The 21,014-nt window shown below is 43.7% G+C and overlaps 2 protein-coding genes across 2 annotated transcripts; one reads left to right on the top strand and one right to left on the bottom strand.

Annotated features, from left to right (window-relative positions):
• Positions 1 to 102: 102 nt before the first annotated feature.
• Positions 103 to 4,947, bottom strand: ERI2 (ERI1 exoribonuclease family member 2). The gene is made up of 6 exons (XM_054644024.2): positions 4,788 to 4,947; positions 4,491 to 4,647; positions 3,869 to 3,969; positions 2,929 to 3,010; positions 2,188 to 2,276; positions 103 to 1,977 (listed from the first exon to the last, which is right to left on the bottom strand). The coding sequence occupies exons 1-6, from the start codon at positions 4,854 to 4,856 to the stop codon at positions 634 to 636; spliced, it is 1,842 nt and encodes a 613-aa protein (XP_054499999.2). The 5' UTR covers positions 4,857 to 4,947; the 3' UTR covers positions 103 to 633.
• A 1,075-nt stretch (positions 4,948 to 6,022) lies between these two features.
• Positions 6,023 to 20,866, top strand: REXO5 (RNA exonuclease 5). Its single transcript, XM_054643987.2, has 19 exons — positions 6,023 to 6,256; positions 7,908 to 8,029; positions 8,954 to 9,080; positions 9,946 to 10,030; positions 10,473 to 10,622; positions 10,763 to 10,851; positions 11,670 to 11,785; positions 12,544 to 12,682; positions 13,254 to 13,348; positions 14,673 to 14,775; positions 15,360 to 15,496; positions 15,811 to 15,919; positions 16,256 to 16,366; positions 16,492 to 16,629; positions 17,125 to 17,217; positions 17,716 to 17,935; positions 18,453 to 18,646; positions 19,124 to 19,233; positions 20,648 to 20,866. Exons 1-19 carry the CDS (start codon positions 6,092 to 6,094, stop codon positions 20,715 to 20,717), a joined length of 2,373 nt encoding a protein of 790 aa, XP_054499962.2. The 5' UTR covers positions 6,023 to 6,091; the 3' UTR covers positions 20,718 to 20,866.
• Positions 20,867 to 21,014: the final 148 nt, after the last annotated feature.

Raw genomic sequence — 21,014 nt, 5'->3', positions numbered from 1 at the left:
CTTACCTGATTCTGTCTGTCCCAGGGGCTACACTACAAGCTAAAGCAGACACTGATAGAAATGAAATGGGAAACCCAGAGAGGAAAAAGCACAACAGTAATGTGCGTTAAATAAAATATTTAATGAAATATCAGTATCTTACCTTTATTGTTACTTACATAATAAAAAACTCTGTAAGAGTTTAAGAGAATACTATGCCTTCAAGAATCACTTTTGATGTGCAACATCTTATAAAAAGATTTTAAAATCTTTCAAAAGTTTCAAAAATTAAAAGTTGTAGGCATTACAAGTATATTTAGGAAAAAAGGGGCAAATAAATCTTAAGGACTGGACTAGTAAAGTATTTAAAATATATGATAAAACAGAAATTCAGGAATTGTAGCAACAGCTGCTCATACTCTAATTTTAGCACTTATAGTTTTATCTGTTCTCTCACACTTTATTAAGGAGTTACTTTATGATCTGCTGATATTTTTGTGTGTTTGAGCAACTTTCCTTTCTATTTATATTAACCAAGAACTGTCCTTTTCATCCCATTCTGAGAGTATATATCTGACATCATTTGACTGTCCTGATTCCATTAAGCATGAAACTTAGAGAGTTTAGGATTCAGACAAAAAATTGTATCCATTTTCAAGTTCTCATAGAGGGTCTAAGACACCAATATTTTTTGTTGGAAGAATTCTCTGAATTACTAGGAACAGTTCCAAGAGAGGTCAAAGCATCTGCATTAAAGGTGAGACCACAAGATTTCTCTTTCAGAAGTGCACATTCCCACTTGAAGTATCTACAACTTTTCTTGTTTCCTCCTTGCTTGCCAACAGGACAACAATAAAATGCTCTGCCATGATTTGGGCCAGCATTTGACACAGAGAGTTTTTTGGCTCTTCGGCCGCAGTTACACAGAGGGGGAGTTGATTTTCCATTTCTCACAGCTCTTACAGACTCATTCATATTGACTGTGGAGTTCAGCACTGCAGGAAATACTCTGGGCAAATTTGAACTTCTCAAAGCTAAGGAGTGATCAAAAGAGGAAGTCTTCTCTTGATATATATGAAAAGACTGCTTTTTTGCTGGTGGGCCTGTTTTTGGACTAGTTGGCTTTCTTTTAGGAGCCTCTAAAGGAGTAGAGTAATTTCCAGTTAATGCTGATTGTGCTGAAACAGCATTTCCCTTTGCAGATGGTAACTTGAAAGCTGAAAATTTTGAAGTCTGCCTTTGTACTGTCCCTATATTATAGATTGTAGTATCAGGACTTTTGTAAACAACAGACCTCAGATGTTCCATGGGTGCTACACTTTCCTCCAAACCCTGATTATCTGAACTCGTCACAGCCAATTGTTTTGAAATAGTTTCTTCTTCAGACACTGTTAGATTATCTGTACTTGAGTCATCCTCGAGCTGAACAGAGTCTGAATTTTGTTCGTATTGAGATTCTGGTATCAAAGCAGCATCTTCCCAGTCTGTCAGCAGAGACAGGCACTCAGAGCTGGTGCTGATGTCCCCACTGGAGACAGTAACTGAGGGGATGGTGGTGGAGACCAGCACCAGCCCTGATCCCTGCACTGGGAGGCTGGGCCTGGCTGTTCTCAGAGGCTGCCCAGTGCTCAGTCCCCGCTGGATGCCTGCTGATGCAGGACTGGGACATGGCTGTGCCAGACCCAGGGGAAGAGGAAATCTGTCAGGAGATGCTGCTGAAGAGCTTTGGCTTTGAGCATGGAGTTCAGTCCTTGAGCTGCTGCTGGGTACAACACACACATCTGCAGAGGGATCAGTGCAAGTGATCTGCTGCTCCCCAGCCTGTACATTAGAATTTATCTTGTTTCCAGCAATACCCTTGTGTTTGTTCTCAGCCAGAGGTTTTGTTTCACAAGTTCCATCTCTAGATGTTTCAGGTCTGCTCTTACTTCCCAGCGGAGTCTTGTCAGTGACATTTACAGTCAGTGTTCTGGAAATTAAATTACTCTTCTGATGTGCCTAGGGAGTCCATAAACAAAAGCAGATTTTGGAAAGTGAATACCCAGACATTTTGGGAATAAATGCACAAAATTAATAAGCATATCAGCCTAAGGTTGTTCTTTCCAAATCACAGTCAGGATGCTGGGTTTGTTATTTGAATAGCTCACCTTTCATCTGTATTCCAGGCTACAAAGCAAGTAGACAGGAAGATACAAAGTAGTGACTAACCTTATCCAAAGATTTAGTAACTTTGAGCACACATCCATCACAAATCAGCCTCCAAGCAAGACGAGCAGTATTCCGGGAATCATCCAACCCTTCAAAAGTATGGGTATATTAATGGCTTCTTTTTAACTGCTACTGGGAATAGTTCTTATTACTGGAAAAATGTAATCTATGTAAGCCTTACAGGAATGACAAGGAGTCAGAGAACTGTGACACTAAGTCATCTAGTTCAAAAAAGGGAATGGAAGTAGAAAATTCCAGATAATTCTCTGTGCTGAAACATCTGAAGGATTATCCATAGAGCTGAATATCTATTCACAATTTTAAATATCCTTGCTCTTTTTATTAGTCAAGTAAAAAAAAAACATATTGTGCTGGAATTCTCTCTTCTCTCACATTATCAGGATATCCAGAGCTATCAGGTAAAATCAAGTTTCTTTATCTTCTCTCAACCTCTTTTGCATCCTAGCAATTCATAAATTAATCTTATGAACATACATTCAATAGCAGTAGAAGAGATTTCAGAAATGAAGTATGAGGTTAGAAATAACAAACTGATCTCAGAGCACTTTGCCTTTCTTGTTTTGATGGTCTGTTGGACAGAACATGGCATAACCTGAAGCAGTAGTAACTGCTCAGAGTAATGACTAGCTGCTTTAGGTTAACTAGAGCTAGATATTTCTATTTAGCTTTATAAGCTACATATATTTATATATATATTAAAATGAGGATCATCATGCTTACCAGAATGTTCCCGTCCTTCAAAAGCTATCCCCAAATCCTGCAAAGCTCCATTTAGCCCCTTAGGCTTTCTGTTATAGAAGGCCTAAGGAAAGAAATGCAGGTGCTTAACATGAAGCATTTAAAAACCTTTCCCTAGTGAAGCAAAGCCATTTCAGAAATATCCCCTTACGAATAATAAATCTCACAAAGCAACTAAGCAAGTTGGGTATCTGCATTTTAGGATAAAACCATAAGTTACTTACCCTGTTAGAAATCAGAATGGAAAGAAACATGAATTCCTTCTCTCAGTCTTAAGCAAATCCATTCTGTCTGAGCTCTGGAATTATTTGTCTGCACTCTATGGCTTACTTACACTGATGAAAGTCTTAACAGACCAGCATTGAAGAATACAACTATAAATAATACCTTAAGATGCAATCAAAGGCATGGGCATTATATATTTGGCATAGGTATGGATTTTTTGTAAGTGAAAAAAGTGAGTATTACTATTTGCTCCTAATATGAGTATCTGATTTGATCAATACAAAGAGGGAATGTTCACACTGTTTGTCTTTAGAGACCTAATTCTGCTGCCTACCTGTAAGGTACCTCTAAACAGACTATAATGACAACTCCCTACACAGCAATACAAGGCAGCAATGAGAGCACACAAAACAAAAAAAGATAGGAAGCAAGGACAGCAAAACGTGTCAGGAAAGGAAGAGCAGCTCATAAACTCTCATAATTATCATTCTTTCATCAAACAACAATCCTTTCCTAGCATTAAGATTTCCATTCAAGTTCAGAGTTCTAGGGCAGTTGGTTATTGAGCAGTAACAACACAAAATAAAACCAGGTTACACTGGTCCCTGGGACATAGAGCATTGCCTTGTAAGCCCAGGTACAGTCAGCCTTTGAGGTGAGTGTGGGTAGAAATGTTTCAGTCTGTCCATCCTCTCACCCTGTAGGTCGCTTTGAGATCAATCCAGGCATTCAGAATGTCGGGTTTGCGCAGCTGCTTCCTCCTACACTCGTAGTGCAAACACACACCCAGGTCCCAGTCTGTGCAGGGAGAACCACAGTCAATCCAGCACTGCAGAACTGGCCTAAAATCCACATAATGTGGCCTGTGTGTCCCTTCATGTGGCCTAAAAATCTGCATAAAGGGACACAACAGCAACACACTGTCAGCATCCTGTGCTGCTGGAGGCAGGAGGCACAGGCTGTGAAGTGGTTGTCCAAGGGAGACACTGGGGTTGCTGCAATGGGACACCAGAAGAAGCAAACCCCTGCTAGTAATTAACTTCAGATAGAGATCTCAAAGATCTCTAATTCATTTAGATACACTAAAAATGATCATACGATTCACTAAAGCAGAAAAATGTAACAGTATCAGACCCTGGAGTCAAAGATGCAGCGAACATGTCAGGATTCCGTGGATTTCATCTTTTCAGTCTTATCCCAATATTCCATATTTTATACCTAATAATAGGATTTGGGCTGTATAGAAGTGAAGACACAATCTCACTAGTGCCACCTAATGTTATTACTGTGCAGAAAAAGCAAATGAAAATGTTATTTACCTGTCCATGTAACAAAGGCACACACTTTTGCTTCTGAAGTAGAATTACTCTGACTATCTGTACTGAACATAATTTTCTTCTCCTTTTGTATCTTTCGAATCCATTTCATAAACTGTGATAAGCAGATGTTAAGAGGCACCCCTTGGTCAACTTGATTCTTCAAGGAACAGAACAAGAAGCATGTATGTGTTAGAATTCACTGAAATTCATTTGAGGTTTATTTCTTTATAGCCTCTTTAAATAAAACAGTAAACAGCAATTATACAATTATAAAACAATGTTAAGTCATAATTATACCTGTGTTATGCCAGTTAGTTCTGTACAGAATTCAGAGAGAATAGGATGCTCCTGGGGCTGAACATACATATGGAATTCAGATTCAATGGCTCCTGTTGAGGTGTTTAACAGGACTGCTGGAAATTCAACTGCAACAATCACGGAGAAGAAGAAACAAAACAAACAAAACAGAACCAAAACACAAGGCCAGAAAGGTTAAAACTGTTCACAGGAATGAGACCATTTTTATATGGGTCTCTGCCAACTCAACATATTCCATGATTCTATTCCATTATATATATTTATGTATATATATTATATAATGGAATAATTTTTATATCTATAATTTATATTTATATAATTTCATATAAATAAAATTTTAGATATAAAATTATAATTTAATTAAAATAAATTTCTAAAACTTTATATTTATAATTTTATATATATGCTATATAAAAACTTTCTATATATCTAAAATTTATTATATAAAATTTTTATATATAAAATTTTATATTATAAAATTTATGTAGAATTTATATCTATATATATTTATTTTTATATGTATGTATAAACATAGAGTTCAAGCATGATGCTGATAAAGCCAAGGTTGTGGGTTTGATCCCTGTATAGATCACTCGCTTAAGAGCTGGAGTTGATAATCCCTGTTGGTCTCTTTCAGTTCAGAATATTCTGTGATATATATATATATACACAATATATATACACACACTTATATTATTTGTATATCTATTATCCCACTACACTGGGGCTGAAACGCCAGGGGTTAAAGGAACCCAATACAAGGAGGGCCCATAAAGACGACACCGGTTCAGAGCCAGCTCGGGGCACTCACTGATCTCGGGCCCGCGCCGATCGCGGTCCCCCCAGCACGTGGCCTCGAAGTCCAGGACGATCAGGAAGGCGAAGCGCTGCCCCGCGCCCGCCCGCGCCCCGCTCCGCGTCCGTGCGCTGCTCCGCGCCAGCCCCAGCCGCCTGCGGACACCGACCGAGCTCAGGGGCCGCCCGCCACCGCCACCGCCACCGCCCCTCCGCGCCCGGACACCGCCACCGCCACCGCCGCCACCGCAGCCCCTCCGCGCCCGGACACCGCCACCGCCGCGGCCCCTTCGAGCTCAGACACCGCGCCCCGGCCCCGTACCTGGCCAGGCGTTTGGTGGCCATGGCCGGCTCCGCCGCCTGAGCGCGCTGCCGCCGTTTCAAAGCTCCCGCGGGCCCGCCCCCATCGCGCTCTCGGCGCTCGGCTGCTCCGGCCGCGGCCCTGGCGCCGCCCAGCGCCGTCCGAGAGCCCCCGGGAGCGCGGGGCCATGCCCGGCCGTGAGCGGCCGCCTGCTCCCGCCGCTCCCGTGCGGGCCATGGCGAAGGGGCTGTGCCTCAACGGGCGCAAGCGGCTCGGCGAAGGCGCGGAGGGGCCGCGGGCGGCGCGGAAGAGGCGGAAGGCGGATGGCGGCGGCCCGGGCCTGGGCCCCGAGGTGAGAGCCGAGCGCCCGGCGCTGTGCGGAGCGCGGTGCGGGCCCTGTGTCCCTTACGGCCGCTTCTCGGGGGCACTGGGAGTCCCCAAAGCCGTGTACAGCGGCAGCGTACCGGGAGGGTCGGGTACAGCCGGTGCCTGCTGATAACAGCACAGAATGTCCTGAGTTGTTCGCAGGGCTCATCGAGTCCAGCTCCTGGCCCTGGAGTTGTGGCCAGTCCAATCCCGCCATGTGCCTCAGAGCATTGTCCGAACGCTTCTCGACCCTTGGCACGTTTGGGGCCGTGACCGCTGCCCTGGGGAGCCTGGTAGTGGCTTGGATTCTGCTCCAAGAGGTGTGGGAAATAACTCATTTGGAGTGCTCAGCATTGCATTTAAGGAATTTTGTTTAAAAATAGATACATTCTCCAATATAATCTTCTCGTAAACAAAGCAGATCTTGAAAGGAGCGTTGTGCGTGCTCAGCACATGCACCGCTGAGGGATGCAGAGCAGCCCCACGGGGACACCTCACCCAGGGCACACTGAGTCACTGCCCGTGGAACAGGAGTTGGTGTCTCCAGCCTGTGAGATCAGCCCTCTTTGTACCCGCTTAGAGACAAATTCCTGTGCTTGGCAGTACCCTCTCCTTGGTGAATCAAAACCTCTGCTCTTTGTGTGGGTTTTTTTTTGCAAAGCTTTAATTAGGCTGTATCGAAAACAACGGTGTCATTACTTGTCTCAGCTTGAGAGATGAGGCACTAGCAATTACACCAGCCTGTGCTGTTATTGCTGGATGATTCTTGACCACTGGAACCACGAACGTTGTCACCTCTCTTTAACTTCCCTACCCAGTGACAAATGTCCTGAAGAGCACAGCAGCTCAGTCCCATGTGGGCAGGCTCTGTCCAAATTCCTGAGCACGTGGCTTGTTAGTGTGGGGGGAAAAGGACTTCCAGTGGGTGTTCATGCTGTGAGGTTTTACATTGTCTAGTGTTGTGTGGTGTTTTTTCCCCTTGATGTCTTTTCATCACCCATAATAAGAATATCTTTAAAATTTTTAGAAGAATTCTTTGGAAGAAGCAATCTGCTCAGCGGAGGTCACCAAAATGCCACATTAGCCTTTAGAATAATTTGTGTATTTAGGCTTAAAGAACTGCTGTGTAGGAATATGTGGCACAGTCCCCACCTCATCTACTCCGTGCTTTCTTTCTGCATATTCCTTGGATTTTACTGAAGCGTTTTTCCCTGCAGGGGTCAGCAAACCCTTGTGGCAGAGCAGATCCCACACTCTAGATAGAGAAAACCTCACATAGAGTGAGTTACTAATGTAACACTTGTACAAATGTTTAAAGCTCTACAGCAGCCAGTGGGGGAAAGGGTTGAGAGACCAGAATATTGTGTTTGCATATCAGTTGTCTCCTTACTGCATACTTCTGCTTATGTTAATCTTTGTTAAATGAATCTTCAAAGTTAGAGTACCTTCGAAGGTTACTGAAATCTTGAGTAAATGTAATATTAAAGTGGGATCTGAAAGGAAACTGCTGCCCATAAAGGGTAGAGGAGTTAGCTTAAATGGAGCTGGTTGTATCCAGGTAGTTTCTTTTTCCTTCTTTTTTCGTGTACTGGTGTAATTACATGAAACCTCTCTTACCAGCATTTCCCTTTCCACAGGTAAAGTCCTGTCATTTGTCAGCAGCTCTGCTGGGTGAGGACTCTGAAATCAGCCAGGAGCAGCTGTATGAGCTGCTGAAATACGCAGCTCTGGGGAAATGCCACAACGCAGCCCAGCCCAGGTACAGCCACAGCTGCAGTCAGCCTGGTCTCCTGTTCTGGCCTGGTGTGAAAGCATTCCTGCAGGAATATTGGCCATGCTGGGCTTGGAGCTCTCACTGTGGAGTTGCCATAATGGCAGCCTGGATTGTGCAGATATTGTTGTTAGATTTGGCCAGGAAGCAGAATTCCTCTTCTGGCAAAAATCCTACCATTCCACAGTTTTGTTTCATGCAGTTTTGAAAAACTGAATGACTGCTGTGGAACTGAAGAAGCTCCACACACTGAGAAACAAAATACCCTGTTAAAATATTAACACAAATATTAATGCATTTCACGTTAGATGTAATTGAAACAGAGTGTTCTAAAGCATTTTAGAAAAAACAAACACATTTCAGTCACTTCTCCTTTTCTCTGGGCCACTTCTCAGAAGTGAAGGAAAAGGGACTTCTCAGGACTGGAAGGGAAAGGCTGAGGAGGGCTTATAACCTTGAATGGCAAAAATGAAATTAAACTAATCTTCAAATGAAACTCAAAGCGGAAAATGCCACACTTTAGATTTTGATAGTGAATAGAGAATTATTTTGTGAAACTTACTTTGATTGATTAATTCACCAGACTGCATGCCTACAGTTGAAGTTGCTGGTATATTCACATTCTGATGCATATGAATGAGGTATACATGTCTTGAGATGGTATGCAGCAGAAATTTGCAATAACTCTTCTTTCTCTGTCTCCTGTACTACTCTGTTGCTTCCAGGAATATGTGGCTGTTGGAGATAAGCTATAAAGCCTCTTCTTATTGAAGTCATTTGGCACTTTGCCATTTACTGACTTAAAAGCTGGGCTGGTTCCAACTTTTTTTTTTAAGAGTGCTTGATAATTGTTTTGCTTTGATTTTTATATATATATATATATTTTTAATTATTCCTCTTTTTTAACTGCAGCTGGTGCCGTATTTATCACCAAAGCCACCTGGCTGGGGTTGTGGTTGTTGTTCTACATGGAATGAGCCAACTCCATTTCTACAGATTCTATTTACAGTTCAGACACCTCAGGAGAGCGTTCCGCCATGTAAGTCCCCAGCCTGCAGCCTCGTCCTCTCAACTTCTGCCCGTCCTGAAGCCACATCCCAGGGATAATGGCTGCAGTGGAATCACTGCCTTTGCCCAGGGTGTGGCCATCCCTGACAGCAAGTGAGAGGATCTGTTTGCTGCAGTTGTCAGCTCAGAACAATGGACAGGGCTTTGATATTAGGAACAGGATTTCAACACTCACATCTTTGAAGCCTTACCAGGTGAAATATTTATTGATGTTTCAGTCCTCTGACTGTTACATATCCTGCATCTACAGGATTCCAATTAGATTATAAATATCTTGGAATAATTTCAGCAATTTGGAATTTACTGTGAGTGAGGAGACTCTCTATAGAGTTATGCTAGTCTCACTGGTTGAAAAATATCACTTTTATTATTTGCACTTTATGTCAAGTTTCTCCCATTTCCCAGAAAGATTATGAAAATAATTAATTTTCTGACTTACAAGCAACATTTTTGAAAGAAGATAGAAAGAAGGACTTGAATTTAAGCTTCTATAGAGTTCTTCCTGAACTACAGCAAATGTAAATCACAACTTAACTGGAAAGACTGGAACTAGCTTTAGCTTCTATCAAAGAAGGTCTTGAGATTTGCCTTCTTGATCATATCAGGCAAGGCAGATCTGTCCTGTAGTACAAAGAATCCTCTATCATCCCTCATTGGAACAGGTTTGATTTGTGTTGGGTTTGTCTACTTGCTAAAACACCAAATGTATTTCCACTATTTTTTTTTCATCCTCCTCTGAATTTGGCTGGCTTGGGGATCAATGAACCCCTAATTTTCTTCTTATCTCTGCCTGTCTTTCAAAGTCACTAATATGTTTTCACATTTTCATTTTTCAGAGATTCACATTAGCACCTTCTGCTAACTTCCCAGTCAGCCTGTATGGAGAAGGAACAAACCTGAAACCTCAAAACACTCCACAAGGTATTTTGTTTGGGTTTGCATTGTCTCTTTCAAGACAGTGACTCACTTTGAACAGAGATTCATGACTTTGCATCCTCTGCAATCCCAGTGTGCTGCCATGGTAAACTGGTTTAGAAAGGAACACATACAGTGGCTTAAACCATGAGACTCCTTACCTTGACTAGTTCAGTAACTCATGTTGGGCTGGTTGTCAAAGTGAATGAAAAATGAGAGAAAGTTCTTAACATATTTAATCCCAATCCCTGCTGCTTTACCACCCATTCTAAGATGTATCTAATCAAAGAGACAGAGATGTAAACTAGGTTTGAGGTAAGAAGACTCTGTCCTTTTCTCTGACCCTCTCTCCAGTCTGTTGTTCCAGGTAGTGATTTGGAATGGTGCAGCTTTTAAGTGTTCATCTGATGCAGAAACTGAGCTTGACAGATGCTTCTGTATTTTACAGGCTTGACTTCCACCAGCAGTGAGTGCATTACTAAAAGCTCAGACTTGCAATGTGATCCCATCATTCAGAGATATGGAGAAAAAAAACAAGGCCTTACCAGCTATACTCTAACTTTAGAAGAGCAGAAAAAAAATGATTATCCCATAGAAGGTCAGTTTTTGGGTGAGGGCTGTTTATTGTTTTGTTGTGTTGAGGGTTGTTTTTAGTTTTGACAGTTTAGTGATACGTTTTGTCATATGAGTTGTAGAAGAAAGATCTTCTTCTTATTCCCAGGTGTGTTTTCCCTCCAGGTTCCCCTGGATGCAAGGGCTACATCTCCACAGAGTGTGATCAGCAGAGGACAGACAGCAGCCCCCTCTTTGGTCTGGATTGTGAAATGGTAAAAATCAGGGTGTGTGGCCTTACAAAATAGAATCAGGCACCCAGCTCTTATCAGCTCTTCCCAAGTAAGCCAAGCACTCTGTGTATTTGTTAAACCACTTCTGATATCTTAATATCTGCTGCCAGTCCCTTCCTTGATGGTACCAGTGCTAATGCAGCCATGGAGAGGCCCCAGCAGTGGTTCTGGCTGTGAGACAAAAATAATATCCTGAGTAGAGCTCAGTTCTGTTGGCTCCCAGAGCAGCAGCTGGATCTGCCAGGCCTGTCAGCAATGCTGCAATAACCCATGAGATTGCTATGGAATTCCTCCTCAGCTCTCTCCAAGGTTTGGGAAAGGACAGATACTTCCCTGTCACACATCTTTCCTTTAGCCATCACAGTTCCTTTGGCAGCTGCTTGGTGAAGAGTCCTCCTTTAGTGCAGTTTTAGCCTTGCAGAGGTGCCTGGCTGATGTTGGCATCAGCATTGATACAACCTGGGCTCTGCCTTTAAATTGCTCAGTGTCTCTGGGGCTGGTGCTGCCAGTGGCATTTGTGCACTGCAGAGAGCACAGACTGATTCTGTGAAGTCAGCACTTCTTTACAACGTTTTCCTGTGCTGTGCTTGCCTGTGTGTTTGCTGTGCTCACAGTGCACATGTAACAATTAGAATGAAGCACAGTACAGTACAAACCCACCAGCTGTGAGTGGTGGATCTCTACTCTAAGTCAAGGAACTCTTCACAGTGGTGCTGCTGCAGCCAAAGCAGGTGTTAGTGAAGGTTTTGGAGTGGCAGTGTCGTGCTGATTCAACAACTGCCTCTGCTTCTTCCTGACAGTGCCTGACTGCAAAAGGGAACGAAGTGACGCGTGTGTCCTTGGTGGATGCACGGGGCCAGTGCCTCCTCAATGAGCTGGTCAAACCTGAGCGCACAGTGGTCAACTACCGCACCAGGTCACTGGCACAAACCTTCCTCATCTCTCTGGCTTTCACATTCAGCCCTTTCACATTCAGCTGTTCCACAGGACTTTTCAGAAACCCCTGGGTTTGCACAGATCCCTGCATTTCCCTCAGTGTTAGGAATACAGTTCTTGCTGTGTGACTAAAGTGCCCAAAATTCTGTGTACAATGTGGGGCTACCAGGCAGAACCACTGCCATTCTGCAGTGTCCATGGAAAGTTCTGTTACAAATTAATGATACACAGTACAAGTTACTCTTCACTCATGGTTACAAAATAAGATGGAGTCCATAGCTAAATTTGCTCATATGTAAAAAATGCATAGAGCTTGTACACACCTTTAGGGTGGGGCTCAGGATTATCACAAAAGCAGGCAAAACTCAAGGCTTGTCTTCTTCAAAACTTCACCTGGCTTTATCCAGGAGGTGATGTCCCAGTCCCCTCAGTTACTTGGAAGCATCTCCTTCCACCATCAGACTTGCAATATTTCCTTACCTGTGCTGTCTGATGCCAACTGCATTACTTAAGAATACCTGGGAGAAATAAACTTTTGAAACAGCTGTGGTAGCACTCTTAGCAGTTTAGCTGCAGTATATCCTCTGGTGTTGGAACAGAAAACAGTAAATAGCATTCTGTGATTAGCTACACTGAGTTCATATTTCATATTCATATCACAGGACCTGCTTGTAATCTTTTCCAGCATACACTGTTGCTAATATATTGCTTTTAACTCACCCAACTTTTGTTTTGAAGATTCTCAGGAATCACAAGGAAAATGCTTCTTCCAGTGAAGACAAGACTGTCAGACATCCAAACCAGGCTAAAAAAAATGCTTCCCCATGATGCAGTATTGGTGGGCCATTCTTTAAATTCTGATCTTCAGGCTTTGGAAGTGAGTATGTTTTTAAGACTGTTTTTCCCAACCCTGTGTTACTCGTTTAACACCTGAAAACTTTTTAACAATTGCTCTTTTTATTAGTGAACACTTGTTAATTGTTTCTTATTATGAATAGCCCTATGTTTGTAAGGTTTAAAAGTCAAGAACTTTCCTTACAGCTATAAAATTTGCAAGGGGCCTTTCAGAACCCAAAAGAGAGAAGTCTGTCCAGACACAGATATTGTTGCAAGAGCAGCTTTACCCCTCTGCTTCAGCTAGATGCTTCTGATAGCTCTGTCACTGGGAAAACTAAAGTCCTTTCTGTGGGTAATTTAACCAATCTAAAATGCTTGAATCATAGTTAGTCTTTGTAAGCCAATCTAGATCTTCTCACTAGAGTGGGAAGTAGAAAGGAGAGTTGGACTTGTTTCATTGCTCCTTTTGCTCTCTTGTGAATGAGGTATCTGTCAGGGAGAAACTGGCAACTGAAACTAAAAGGCAGAGGCACAGAAAATGGTGGAGCTACTGTCCTGTTCTGTATGTGTGCTGTTCTTAAACTAAAGTGGTGATGATTTTTCTCCTCCAGATGATCCACCCCAGCGTTATTGATACTTCACTGCTTTTTGCCAGAAGTGAAGGTCGAAGATTTAAGCTAAAATTTCTAGCCAAAGCTGTTTTAGGGTAAGATTATTACTGTACTATCATGGGAAAGATTAGAAACTGTCATGGTGGGTCATAGGGTCTTACTCTGCTGCTAATAGTATCAGAATTATCATTTTGTTACTAAGATTCAAAAGAAAGGAGCAGGTTGTGCAAGTAAGACATGGTAAAAAGGAATTTACTGGCAGCATAATAAATGGGCTTGTCTTTGAGCAAGCAGGAATGCTGTGACCCAACCAGATCTAGGTCCCAGCAAAACTCACCTTCCTGCAGGGCTGGAGAGCTGTATTGGATTGTAGAACAACAGAAGCACTCCTGCTCACACAGCTGAGAGCTGCTTCAGTTGGCAACAAAGAAAGGTTAACACATGAAAGTCTGATTTACTGACTTCAATCCTATTTCTCAGTGTCAGCTGTCAGTGGCTGGTATCTTAGTGAGACAGTTCTGCCCCTGCTCACAGTGAATGGTGATGCTCTGCTGTGCCAAGCTTCACTGAAATGGAGGCTGCTGTGTGCAAATTGTCAGTTGGGTCATTGGTCAAGGAAGAAGTAAAATGTAAAAATAGTCATGCATCAGAGTAGCAAATATTAGCACTGCTTCTGTCAGGTTTCCCCTGTGCTTGGCACTGGTGAGGGCACACCTGGAGTGCTGTGTCCAGCTCTGGGCCCTCAGCTTGGGAAGGACCTTGGGACGCTCAAGAATGTCCAGAGGGGACAACGAGGCTGGAGAGGGGCTGGGAACACAAACCCTGAGAGGAACCCCTGAGGGAGCTGGGGGTGCTCAGCCTGGAGAAAAGGAGACTCAGGGCTGCCCTCATCACTCTCTGCAGCTCCTGAAAGGTGCCTGTGCTCAGCTGGGACTGGGCTCTTTCTCCAGGCAGCACTGACAGAACCAGAGGAGACAGTCTTTAGCTGCACCAAGGGAAATACAGGTTGGATATTAGGAAAAAGTTTTTTACAGAAAGGGTGATAAAGTACTGGAATGGCCTGCCTGGGGAGGTGGTGGAGTCACCATCTCTGCATGTGTTTAACAAAGCCTGGATGTGGCACTGGGTGCCAGGGTTTAGTTGAGGTGCTAGGGCTGGGTTGGACTTGATGATCTTGAAGATCTCTTCCAACCTAGTGATTCTGTAAATTCCAGAAACCATTTTGCTCAAGATTGCAAAAACATTTCTTGCAGTAACTTTTGGGAATATTTCACAAGAATGCTGCTGCACAGAACTGAAATCCTTTTTGGAGAGGGGAAAGCTCTTTTGCCTGAAAAGGACCCGGTTTAGAAAAGACAGGATATTGGTCAGTGTGGAAAAACAGATAACCTGCCTGTACACCTAATTTTGATGCCCTAGGAAGGAGATTCAGTGTGAACAGAAGCTTGGGCATGATCCTACAGAAGATGCTAGAGCTGCACTGGAGTTAGCTCAATTTTTCATTGAGCAAGGACCAACAAAAGTAATTATACCTAATTAAGATATAAATGTCCTAAACTACAGAACATAATGTTGTTGTGCTTTTGAAGAAAAAAAACCTCCACTCCTGCCCATCCTCCTGTTGATTTAAAAGAGAGAATGGAGCTGTGATAGAGGGCCCAGTTTTGAGAGCTTGTTACTTCCAGCCTCTGTCCAGGTACCTGAATAACCTGGGCACTGTCAGTGCTCAGTGCTCACTGACATCAGCCAGCATTGCTGCTGATCCTGAAGAGGGGCCCTGGGTGAAGAAGGACTGAGACATTTCCAGGCTGCAGGAATGCCTGTCATTTTTCTAGATCAAAGAGAGGGACCTTGTGTGTTGTGGTAGTGATTCAGCTGGATTTATGAGTCCCTTGTGCTGTTGATTTCTGAGAACTTTTTTGGAGATGCTGTGAGTGCTGCATGCTCCAAAATGACAACAGAAAATAATAAGGCAAGAAATTAATGTCCATGTTTCTTCACTGCTGGAGTGTGCCTACATGACTCACAGGGAAAGCACAGGCTTTTTGTCAGCTACAATTAGCTGATGAGATGAAAGCCAGCTAATAATCTTCTTCCTTCCTCTAGGTAGCAGAACTAAACTTGGAGATGCTTCTGACAGCTGAAAAACTGGCTGAGGTCTCACAGAACAAAGCTGTGCTACAGCCACAAGGATGTGGGTTCCAGGAACAGCTGAATGAGCCTCCACCATTATCCAAACCATGGTAATAAGATTCTCAAATATGTATGTTTTTCCTTCAGTTGAATCCTCAGTAAAATCAAACAAGTGCCTTACATTTTTCAGAAGCAATCAGGATCTTCAGACAGACACATATAATTGCAGCACAGTGCTGAAAAACTTTAGGCAGTTTCATCTCAAATTTCACAGAATATTTTCTAGGCTTCTTTTGATGTTGTGGACAAGAATATTCTTTCAAATTTCTTAACTGCATTGTGATTCTCTAACAAGCATTTCTTGAAAGTTTTTGTTCCCCATATTGAAAAGTATTGTGATTCACAGTGTACTTGTCTCTGCTAGTTTTTTAGATTGTCTGCAGGTGACTGGCCAAAAACCCCTCCTTTTGGGCAGACAGGGATCAGACTCTTCTGGCCTGTGTCAGAGTAACCTGAGCACTTCAAACAAACAGGTGAATGGACTTAGAGTGGGTTGGTCTAAGCATCAAAATAGTTCAAAGTTGTTCTTGTTCTGGAGTGGGCAGATGAGTCCTATTTTAAAAGCTGACTGTCAGTGCTGTTAGCAATAGTGTTAATGCCAGGTTAGCTAAATCCATTTGAGCACTTCGGAAATGAGCTTTGATCCTCTGCATCCTCTCATGACTCACCAAGGGAGAATTTCTGCCTGAGGACTTTCTTGGATAATAATGAAAATTAAAGTTGGGAGTTAAATTCAATAGCCTTGTTTTTGATCCTCTGCAGTACAATTGTCCTGTACCTCTTTGAGCCATTTGCTCTTGTCCCTCCAGATCCTTCAGAGAGCCTTGGAAGATGTTCCCCTGTCCAAATTCAGCATCATTCAGTTCAGTTTGGGTCCAGAGTACCTTGCATCTCACCTTCATGCTGGACTTCCTGAAAAGGTATCATTTTTTCTTTGAGAATAATCTTTGTGCTGAGTTTGTAGAGAGCTGTGATTTGTCAGGAGGCACTGAGTAGTTAGTTCCTTTGCTTTGTGAAGTGCCTTCTCTAATCTGTGTTCCAACAGGTGAGAAGCAAGCTGACTGACATGCTGACAATTTACGCAGGTCCTTTTGAAGAAAACTTCTGCATGAAGTCTGTGAAGAAAGAATTTGGGAGGTGTGGACCAATCCAGTCCCTTACAGTGGTAACTGAAACATTCCAGGTGAGGAGCACTCAAAGGTTGCAGTCAGGCCTGGGAGGTCTGAGTAAACTCTTGGAAAGATACAGATTAGAACCAGAGGAATACCAGTTATTCTGTTTGGAGGGGTTTTTTGTGGTAGTTTAGTCATCAACTACAAACATTCAGGGCACCTAAAATCTGCTCCACACAAGGACAAGAACAGTGCAGCTCATGTGCTGCTCAGAGGACTTTGAGTGCTGGGGAAGCTGAGGTGATTTTTGTCCTTCTAAAGAGAACTGATGTGTTAAGGCCTTTAATAGCCAAAGGGGAAAAAAAGGGTAGTGTTAATTGAAGAGTTAATTGAAGGGGGTTTTAAACAGCTGGAGTATATGGAGTATTACATATTTTACCCTCAAACTTTTTTATATTATTCTAGTTTTAAAAGAAAGCAGAACTTTATTGAGACCTGACTTTTTACAAGGGAGGGCTAATGTGTCTCACTGCTAAACCTGAAGTATTTTACTCTGCTCTTTCCAGCCCTATGTCTGTATCCAATACGAAGTGCTGGAAGCTGCCCAGCTTGCTGTGGAGTGCCTGAATGGAGCTGAGGTAGCAGGATCCTGCATTAAGGTAAAGGCAAAGAGCAAAAGTTCTGTTTAGCCCAGGCACAGCTTCCAATACATCTGAAACACCACAGCAGTGTGGCTGGGCAAATGCTTGTGCTGTTACAATCCCCTGTCCCTGCACAATTCAGGGCTGCTGGCAGAAAGCAAGTGGCTGGATCCCTCTTGTTTTTCCTTTTTGCCTGTCAGCAGAAGGGAGTGAGAAAGAGTTCTGACCTCCAGCTGCAGCTTGAAAAGGCACATCCAAGTAACAGGGCTATACAGAGCATGGCCTTTTAGTTTTATAGTTTTTTGGCATTTTAGTTTTATAGTTTTTCTGCATTACAACTGTGATCTCCCTTTATTATGACTAATTAAGTTGGCCTTCATTAGTCATATTTATTTCAAGTGATGAAAAAGAACCTGTCTACTTTTGATAATGGGAGAAAAATACTTCAAAATAGGAGCTCAGAACACAGAGCAGTGTGGGCTGACATGCTTTTTATTCCTGCTGCATCCACCCCAGGTCCAGAGACCAGTCACTGCAGCAATGCTGGACTGCAATGTTCTGATTAAGGAATTAGAACTGGATGTAGAAAATGAAGGTGTGATTTATGTGGCTGGTCTAAAGAAGTCATTAACAGAGACAGACTTGCAAGAAGAATTCAGCCAGTTGAAAGACCTGGAAGCACTGTTCCTGCCAAAGGATCCTCAGAGTGGAAAGCACAGGAACTGCTGTTTCCTCAGTAAGTAGCTCCACACACAGCCTGCATATTTCCTTCAAATAATAATCAGCAGCCCTTGGGACTTTGCACAGACACAGCAAGAGCTACTGAAAGCCAGGTAGGCTCAAAGGGATGGTATTTAAAATGCTCCAGTGAAAGCACATATTGTTTGGAGGAGCACTTTACAGCTAAATATTTAAGAGGAAAAACCACCTGCTTAAAAAAACCCCAGACATTTACTTAGAAAAATTCCAGGGTAACTAATGGGGCTCCAGTACTTCCATGTGAGGGGTGGCTGCTGTGCAGTTTCACACAGGCCAGGCATCACCTCTGGAAGGTGAGAACAGCTCAGTGGGTGCTGCTGCAGCCAGCTGGCATTTCTAGTCTGATGTTTATCTGGAGCAAGATGAGGATCTGCTTGCTGCAGTGATTTGTTTCTCATCTCCCTCCTGCTCCACACCTTTAGCCCTGCCTTGCAGGTGCCAAGGAGGGCAGCAACAGCATTGCCAAAGCATGTTCCCTTCTCTTTGTATTCCAGAATTCCAGAAAACCCAGAGTGCTCTGGATGCCCTTGAAGCCATAAATGGATGGACCATGAAGGGTAGCCAGCTAAGAAGTAGGAATGCCCTTGCTCCAGGTCACCTCTGGAGATGGATTTGGCAAATGAATCACAGCAATGAGAAGCAAGGAAAACACATCTTCTATGAGAAAATGGAGCAGCTGTCTGACTCTGTGAGTGTGAGGCCCTGCTGCTGTTTGTTGCAGTTAGTGAGGAGGGACTGCCCTGGGAACCTGCAGAGGTCACTTTGAGCTGACTGAGGTGCAGAGCTGCTTGGGACAGAAGGGTTTCCTTGTGCTGGAGCAAAGGAGCTGCCAAGGATCAGTTCCCACAGAGCAGCTTGAGAGATAACACCACAGGAGATAACGTGATGTGTGCAGGGCACTGCATCACAGTGAAACCAGCATAGCTGAACAGGCAGGGGGTGGTGCTGCCCAGGAACTGAAAGCTGGCACTGGAGAGCTGACAGGGCACAAGGGGCACAGGAAAGAAGAGCTCTAGAGAGCTCTGGAGCTGCAGCTCCCATTTGAGCAGGGCCTGTGGCTCTCCCTGCAGCTGGGCCACTGCACTGCCAAGTGCCAGGCAGGAGCAGCATCACTGCTGCCCTCACCTGTGCCATCCCACTTTAATGGTTCTATTCTCTTATGCAGGAGCAGGATCTAAGGAAAAAGGTGAAGAAGTTAGACCAGCATATCAAAAAGCTTTATAGGAGCCTGCAGAATAACACCTTGTGCGTTGTTCTCTTTCCTGGAGTGAACAGGTAACTTGCTACCTATTTTGCAAAGAACCAAGGAAAATACAGAGCTGAATATTTTTATCTTAATCTATTAAAAATTAAAGCCAGGCACAAGGAAGAGAAAGCCCAAGAGAAAGGCTGAGGAAGCTGTTGTACTTAATCTGACTTTCATGTTGGGCCAATAAATCCTCAGCCCTAAGTTCTGCCCACAAAGCAGGCCTGAGTCACAGCTGATGCATCTGAGGGTCCAGAGTGTTGATTAATTGTACAGATCTTATCAGCTCCCTCACCTCCCCCAGAGAATGTTTCATCCCCATTGACAGTGAGATAAGTTCTATGTGGCTGTGAGAGAATCAAGCAGTTTCCACAGCAGGCAGGAGTTTTTGAGGTGTTTGGTTTCTAAATCCACCAAATTACTGCAGCCAAAGCCTCACCTGCCAATTGTTGTGTTGTGGTTCCCCACACTGTGCTTCAGCCACAGCTGATCAGGGAGGTGCTTCATGCCCTTGTCCTCATGTGATGGACAAAAATGAGAAAACCCAGATTTGTTCAGAGTCCTTCAGCTTTTATAGGAAGGAGCAAGTTGTGAATTTGAGTTGGGCTGCAGCACTGCAGGTATCAGGGATCCTTCTCTGGAGTGGGCTTCTTGCATTTCAGCCCCTGGGCCTGAACTGCCACAGTCTCACTGTTAATTATTAACCAGAAAGGTTCAATCTTTCCTAAGCAAAGCCCTGGTTACTGAGGACATGCTCACTTTAACAGCCTTCTGTGCTCTCACTGTCACTGGTGAGCCTAATAAAGGTCACACCTCCCCTTCTGCTGCCTTCTTTGGGCTAAAACTGCATCTGTTTGTGCATTTCTGAGCAATCATTTGCCTCTCTACACCCTGTATCACCTCAGGTACCCTGCCCACTCACCTGTCACCCCACAGGAAGGTTTGAGGCAGGGATGGCTGTGAGTTCAGTCCACACCACGTGTCCTTTGCAGAGTCACTGGGCTCAGCACGTCCCAATTCACTTTTCAAGGGCCATTTCCAGCTATTCTTGCTTAGCACGATCTTCCATCACAAGGGGTAGGAATCCCACCAGCAGAACAGGTGGATTCAGGAATCTGCATCCACAGGGAGGCTGTGGAAGCCCACAGGGCTTGGCTCACACTCTCAGGCTGCTGAGTGGGTTGGAAGGGAGCTCCAGCTCAGGCTGGGAAGAAATTTCTTGCCAAGTGTGAGGTTCCTATATCAGTGTTTCCCTGAGGACCAACAGTTCAGGGGAGGCTTCTTGATTAAAAAGGATGCCAAATAATTGTGGGGTGGTAAAAGAATTAATTTTTCAATGTGCTGACCTGGGGGGGTTGCAGGCCTCTCACTGCCAGCCCAGCAGAGTTATGTGCATGAAGGCTGAACTGAGCAGAACTAACACAACTCTTGTTTCTGTTGCAGCACACATGGATCACAACCCGGCCTTGGTCTGATGGGAATAAAAGATGATGAAGGGAGGAGTGCTTGTTAAACTGCCAAGTTTTTAAGCAAAGTCTTTTGTTAAGATATTTTTAATAACTTTAAATATTGATGTCTTTGTAAAGATCTCTTACCATAAGAACAATAGGCTTTCACTCTATATCTTCTAAAATATCTAAAAATAAAAGCCATTCAAAGTGTCTTAAAGCACAAACCCTTTTCCATTAACCCTTCCTGCTGTGGGAAGCTCAGGCCAGGCAGGTGCTGGGGCCAGCTGGAGCAGGAGCTGGGCAGGACTGGCCCGTGGATGCCATTCCCTGCTGGACACCAAGGCAGCAGCTGGGGCTCT

This window comes from Agelaius phoeniceus, chromosome 16 (assembly GCF_051311805.1).
Source record: "Agelaius phoeniceus isolate bAgePho1 chromosome 16, bAgePho1.hap1, whole genome shotgun sequence".
NCBI classification, from domain to species: Eukaryota; Metazoa; Chordata; class Aves; order Passeriformes; family Icteridae; genus Agelaius; species Agelaius phoeniceus.
Note: the sequence above shows the minus strand (reverse complement) of the source record. Positions and strands in the feature narration are given on the sequence as shown.